Source organism: Panthera onca, chromosome A1 (genome assembly GCF_046562875.1).
Source record: "Panthera onca isolate mPanOnc1 chromosome A1, mPanOnc1 haplotype 2, whole genome shotgun sequence".
Lineage (NCBI taxonomy): Eukaryota > Metazoa > Chordata > Mammalia > Carnivora > Felidae > Panthera > Panthera onca.
Genome location: NC_138339.1, coordinates 149,450,997 through 149,457,589, shown reverse-complemented (window position 1 = coordinate 149,457,589; position 6,593 = coordinate 149,450,997). Strand labels below are relative to the sequence as shown.

Genomic DNA, 6,593 nt, shown 5'->3' with positions numbered 1-6,593 from the left:
CCTGCTTCAGATTCTGTGTCTCTCTTTCTGCCCCTCCCCTGCTCACATTCTGTTTCTCTCACTCTCAAAAATAAACATTAAAATTTTTTTTAATGTAACTCAAAATTAAATTGACCAATAACCTAAATGTAATAGCAAAAACCACAAAACTCTTAGAAGAAAATATAAGGATAAATCTTCATGACCAAATCTTGGCTTTGGCAATGAATTTTTATATATGACAACAAAAGCACAAGCAAGAAAAGAAAAAAATAGGTAAATTTGATATCAAATTGAAAACTTCTGTGCACCAAAGAACACTATCAAGAAAGTGGAAAAAAAAAAAACCACAAACAAAAAAAGAAAGTGAAAAAACAACTTACAGAAATAGAGAAAATGTTTGCAAACTGTTTATCTGATAAGGGTCCAGTATGCAGAATATATAAAGAACTCTTATAGCTCACAACAAAAAGACAAAGAACCCAGTTTAAAAACGGGCAAAGGACTTCAGTAGAACTTCTCCAAGGAAGATATGCAATGTCCATCAGTAATTAGGGAAATGCAAATAAAAACATAATTAAGGTACAATTTCACACACACTAGGATGGTTATAATAGCAAAACAAAGACAAGAAAACAAGCGTTGCTGAGAATGGAAAAATTGGAAACCTCACATAAAACAGTACAGCTCCTATAGAAAACAGTTTTGGAGGTTTCTCAATAGGTTAAACATAGAATAACCATAGGAATCAGGTTTCCATTCCTGGGTATCTACCAGAAGAAGTGAAAACAGGTACTCAAATAAATACTTGCATACACATGCTCACAGCAGCACTATTCACAATAACCAAAAAGTGGAAACAGCTCTCATCAGTGGATAAGTGGGTAAGCAAATTGTGGTATGTCCATACAATAGAATAATTGGCCATAAAAAGGAACGAAGCACCACACAAGCTACAACATGGATGAACCTAAAAATATTATGCTATGTCGTACGTTGTTTGATTACATAGATATGAGATACCCAGAATAAGCAAATTCATAGAGACAGGCCATGGACTGAGGGTTTGGCCAGAGCCAGGGAGGGAGCAGGAATGGGAAAGGGCTACTTAGTGGGTATGGGGTTTCCTTTCGAGGGGATAAAAATGTCTTGGAACTAGATAGAGGTTACGGTGGCACAACATTGTTCACTTTGAAATGGTTAATTTTATGTTATATGAGTCTCATCTCAATAATAATTTTTTTAAAATTTTTAAATATATTTATTCATTTTTGAGAGAGAGAGCGTGAGCAGGGGAGGGGCAGAGAGAGAGAGGGAGACACAGAATCCGAAGCAGGCTCTAGGCCCTGAGCCATCAGCATAAAGCCCAACATGGGCTCGAACCCACAGACCGTGAGATCATAACCTGAGCCAAAGTATACGCTTAACCGACTAAGCCACCCAGGTGCCCCTCAATAATAATTTCAACCTTATTAGACAAACAATAGAACAATCATTTCCAGGGTGAGGGGGTGGTAGGTAGAGGGTTTGGCAGTGCCAAGGAAGGGGAACCCCACGGTCTGTGAAGACACCACCCCACAAAAGGCTCAGAACAGGGAGTCTGGGCAATGGATGGAAATGGATAATCCTATGAGCAGAGCAGCTGAAGCCCCATGTCCCCTACCCCCGCATAGAGCCCCCCCCCCCACACACACAGCTGGTGACTACCCAAGCCCCATCCTGGCTGGAGCCTGAAGTTGACCTTGATCCTCTGGGGAAATTGAAGGAAACAAAGGGACACACACAACCCAGGAGGAGGTGATTCCCTGGATGGAATTCCCAGCATGGGGCAGCCACTGGGACCCCCTCACCCGAATGGAGCAGGAAGACACAGTTCTTGACATGGGTGTGTCTCTGTAAATGTCCCCATCCTGTAGATGACCCCAGTGAAGACATCCATGGGAAGAATCAGCAAGAGTAGTAGACAAAACTTAGCAAGTAAAAATACAAGGCACTCAGGGCGCCTGGGTGGCACAGTTAAGCGTTCGACTTTGGTTCAGGTCATGATCTCACAGTTCATGAGTTTGAATGCTGTCAGCATAGAGACTACTATAGATGCTCTGTCCCCATCTCTCTCTGCCCCTCCCCCACTAGTGTGCGTGCTCTCTCTCTCTCAAAAATAAATAAACATTACACAAAAATAAAAGGCACTTGTGTTTGATATCAGAAAAAATATATACAAAAATGTTGAACGTGACTTCATGTAATACTTTCATTGCTACCTCTTATCTCAGATGCAATGAATATTTGTGGGGGCACTTGCCCTGGGCACCAGATGCAAAGATGGAAGCCCAGCTGGGAACACAGTGACTGTGGCTTGGCTCTGGGGAGGAAGGTCACAAAAGTTCAGATCCCTGGTTCCGTAATTCTGGGTCAACTCTTACAGTTGGTCTTCTCTTGTTGGGCCCTGGTCCTCATTTAGTGCATTTAAAAAAGTCAGATAAGGCTCAGTGAAGAGCCATCTGTCCCTGGTGAGGCCAATGTTGGGATTGCAGTTCCATTAGATGGGTTTTGGCCAAGAACTCAGGGAATTCTGCCTTGCTCTGGCCATCCCTTTGGAACCCCCAAGGGAGCAATGGTGGAGAAGAATAAAACCCTGGAGTCCTTTTGGCCCCAAACCACAGAGGCCTGAAGCTGGGTCAGAGCCCAGAGCCTAGACTGCAGGGCTGAGGGGTCGCTTCCATAGCCCGTACCTAAGAGAGAGAAGAGCCACGGGGCAGAGAGGACCAGCACTGGCTGAAGCACAGCCACCTGGACAAAAGAGGAAGAGCAGTGGACCCACCAAATGAGCAGGACCATCAGCTGTGAGGGGCCATGGACCAGCTGGCAGGAGCTGTGGTCACTGGGGTTGTGGTGCTTGGCTCGGGGTCCCACCCCTGCAGGAAACCTGGTCCATCCTTTTCTTTCTTCTGTAAACCCACCCTGACAGCTAAAGGTGTAGGTGACCAGGAGTGGAGAGCATCACCACCTCCCGACCCCTGCCATCAATGACAGGGTCACTTTGCGTCCTTTGCTTCGTGAGGTCAGGACTGCTGTCAGGGTGCGGTCCCAGAACCGTGAAATGGGTCGGTAATTAAGTCGGCCCTGAGGACCCACTAACTCAGAATCCTGCCCTGTTCTGGTTCTTATTTGGAATTGTGTTCAGTTGTGCTGTCCAAGCTCTGTGGATAAGGGGTGCACTGTGACCACAAGCCACGGAGTCTGGGTGAAGCCAGCCATGCACCACATGCAGGGCTTGACCAACAAGAGGGCAGCCCCATCTGCATTCCCCACAACCAGATGCCACTTGGAAGTCATGGCTGAAGTTCACAAGGAACAGAGCCTGACCTTGCCCTTCTCCCTCTCTCCAATTGCCCCCACCCACCCCCAAGACCCCAGTGGGTCTGGGGTCCTTTCGCTGCCTGTATCTGACAAGTTAGGTGGCCCTGTGACTGCTAAGGCTTCCTTCCAGTCCCAAGCAGGGATGAACCGCATCTCCTGTTTCTTTTTTTCTTCGATTTTTTTAATGTTTATTTATTTTTGAGAGAGAGACAGAGTGTGAGTCGGGGAGGGGCACAGAGAGAGGAAGCCACAGAATCCGAAGCAGGCTCCAGGCTCTGAGCTGTCAGCCAAGAACCGACGCGGGGCTTGAACCACAACATGTGAGATCATGACCTGAGCCGAAGTCGGACGCTTAACCGACTGAGCCACCCAGGAGCCCCTACCCTTCTGGATCCTACCCCTACCCCTACCCTACCCCTACCTTGCTGGATCCAACTCTCTTGTTGGGTCTTGTCCTTGCCTCAAGAGCAGCAACCCTTTGGAAAAATCCCCTGAAGGTGAATTTTTACAAGTTGGAAATGTATATTCTATTGCAATTAGTTCCACACTGAGAATGATAATGCAAAGCGCCCCCAGACAATCAAGACAAAGTGTAAGAATTGTGTGAAGACCACACGAATGTTCACGCACTGGTCACAGCTACTTAATAAATCCTGTGCTGTCTGCAGGCGGAGGGTGCAGAGTGCCTGCCGTGGGAGCTCAGGAGTGGCTGGAGACCCGCCAGGCTGCAAAGGTCAAAACCCTCTTGTAACCAAAGTGGGGGGTGGGGGGGGCGGTATTCTATGACACTCCGTGAAAACTCAGATCTCCCCACCAATGAGCCTGTGTCATGGGGCTAAATATGTTCTGCTAATCCTCCATTATCATATTCTGTAGTGACAGATGTGTAAGGACTTTTAAAGAAACTCTTACTATGGAGACTGATGGCAGAGTTGGAAAACTGTCCCGGGTCCTTGTGTTCTCACTGGTAGCTGGCTGTGGCCTCACCAGGAAGGTGGCCAGAAATGATGTTTGACCTGGGTGGGCTTGGAGTTTCCTCTCTGCCTCTCCAGGACCAGAAGAGCTAGGAGGACCCCCACTGCATGCTATTTCCATGGTCTGGCAGCAGGAGGAAGGACTTGGCCCTTCCTCAACAGGGCCCACAGCAGTGCTGGAGGACCAGGTGGGGTCAGAACAGAGAGCTCTCTGCAAAGGCAACATCCTGGGTGGGCCTTGTGTGTACAAAGCATAGCCTACATTCCTGCTCTCAATGAAGAGCCCAGCCCTCTGGTCCAGGGGCCCTGCCAACAGGAAGTCCTTGGGCCCTGGGTGTGTAGCAGGGCATGGGTCTCCCAGGGCCCACCAGGCTAAGGAGGAAGTTGGCTGGGGCTCTACTAGCTGAGCAAACAACACATTTCTCAGGAGGATGAGGTGGGTGAGGCACCAGCCTGGGAGAGGGGTGAGGACAGGGTATATGAATCACAGCGAGGCCTGTCTCTCTTCCCAGGAGCAGCCACTGAGCTCAGTCCACCATGGAGCTCACGGCCACCTTCCTGGTGCTCTGTGTGGCTCTGTTCAGTCATCTTGGTGAGTGCCTGCAGGACTTAGTTCCCAGCTCTTCTCTATGGGGCCTTGGCAGAGGCTCTGGTCAGGTCCCCTGTTGCCCCTGCCTTGGGCACCAGGCCACTCCTCTGCTTACCACCTCCTGGGCTCTTCGTCCCTCTGGACAGGATGTCCTGCTCCTTCCTGGGACTTCAAGGTCCTCTGGGGTCTGCCCTGCCCCAGCCCTCAGACTTCCTTTCCTATTCCCATCATTCCTGTTTTCTTCTCTTCACCCAACACCAGGCTGTCCAAGCCTTGGCCAATGCCAGTGCTGGCCCTGGTCGAGGACTACCCATCTGCTCTCTGCTTCTTCCTTCAAGGCACAGCCCAGGTGTCCCCTCATCTGGGAAGCCTGTCTTGGATCCTACTCAGAGCTTTCTTCACCTCCCTCCACCCTCGAGCCATCTTGTATGTCCCTCTGTCCAGCTGCTTGCTTGCTGGGCCACAGCAATCTGCTTACATGACTGCCTCTCCCAACCAGCAGAGGACTCCTCAGGGCTGGGCCTCCCCCAACTCAGACAGGGTAGCTGTCAGTGGGTGGTTAGGGGAGCATGCACAACCTGGAGGAGAGAGGCCCTTAGCAGGTCTCCATAGAGGCCCAGTCCAGACAGAGGGCTCTTCTCTACTTGTGTTTGCAGCTGCCACTTTCTTCATGGACACAATGATCAAGCCTGTGGCCTCAGCTCTGACCGACCTCAACCCTGCTGTGGAGGCTGGGGCAGAGACCCTGGCTGGGGCAGAAGACATGACTGAGACAGCAGCTCTGGCTGGGGCAGGGGTCATGGCCAACCCCCTTCTCAAAGGCTTCAGCCCCCTGAAGTTCATCCTGACCATCCTGGGGATCCCAGTGGAACATCTCATTGAGGGTTCCAGGAAGTGTGTGGCTGAGCTGGGCCCTGAGCCCGTGGGAGCTGTGAAGTCTCTGCTGGTAATGTGGGCACCCTGTGCACCCTCCCTGTGAAGGCAGTCCTCCCCAGCCATCCTCCCAGAGTGGAACGATCTGCTCCTCAAAATGCCACAAAGGCACCCCAGTCCCATGTCAGGGAATCCTCGTTGCTGGCCCCCAGAAACAGGATGTCCTTGGTTGGGAACCAAGTTGACCACATACGAATGGCAAGGGGGCTGCTGAGGGCACTTGGGGGTAAGGTATAACCCTGTTGGGGACTCTGTCCAGAGTCAATCTGTGCCCTCAAGTGCCCAGTGGCAGTAGGATGGAGGAGAGCACACTCAAACTTGGCTTCTCCTTTCCAGGGGTCCCTGATGTACCTTGGCTGAGCGGAGGCTGGAGTATCTCTGCCTGGGGACAACGATGCTGCCATCTGTAGGCTGGGGACCTGCTGCCCAGCCCTGAACATCCAGCCTTCCTTCCCCTACTCTCTCAATAAACATGGATAAGAGCAGCTTTGAGGCTGATTTCTTCTTGCCTTGATACCAATGCCTGTTCCTCCCCCTGCTGTAAGTGATGGTGCTAAAGGGGCCTGCAGGTGGGATGGTCCCTACGCCTCAGGAGGTACACCATGCCCCAGATTATGTGAGGGTGCGTGCCTGTGTGTGAAAGACACTACTGACATTTGGCAGGTGACTCAGAGCCACCAATTAAAGGTGATGGGGATTGGACAAGTATTAGAGTTAGTTAAAATGGATTTTTCCCCCACCTGTTACACTCCACAATT

General features: G+C 50.3%; 1 protein-coding gene across 1 annotated transcript; it reads left to right on the top strand.

Moving 5' to 3' along the window:
- The first annotated feature begins 4,777 nt into the window (after positions 1-4,777).
- Positions 4,778-6,340, top strand: SCGB3A1 (secretoglobin family 3A member 1). Its single transcript, XM_060634004.2, has 3 exons — positions 4,778-4,905; positions 5,559-5,848; positions 6,172-6,340. Exons 1-3 carry the CDS (start codon positions 4,851-4,853, stop codon positions 6,193-6,195), a joined length of 369 nt encoding a protein of 122 aa, XP_060489987.1. The 5' UTR covers positions 4,778-4,850; the 3' UTR covers positions 6,196-6,340.
- The last annotated feature ends 253 nt before the right edge of the window (positions 6,341-6,593 follow it).

Coding starts and splice junctions, on each gene's coding strand:
- SCGB3A1 (XM_060634004.2), top strand. CDS start 4,851: ATGGAGCTCACGGCCACCTTCCTGGTGCTCTGTGTGGCTCTGTTCAGT. Junction 4,906..5,558: donor GGCTCTGTTCAGTCATCTTG/GTGAGTGCCTGC, acceptor TTGTGTTTGCAG/CTGCCACTTTCTTCATGGAC. Junction 5,849..6,171: donor GAGCTGTGAAGTCTCTGCTG/GTAATGTGGGCA, acceptor TCTCCTTTCCAG/GGGTCCCTGATGTACCTTGG.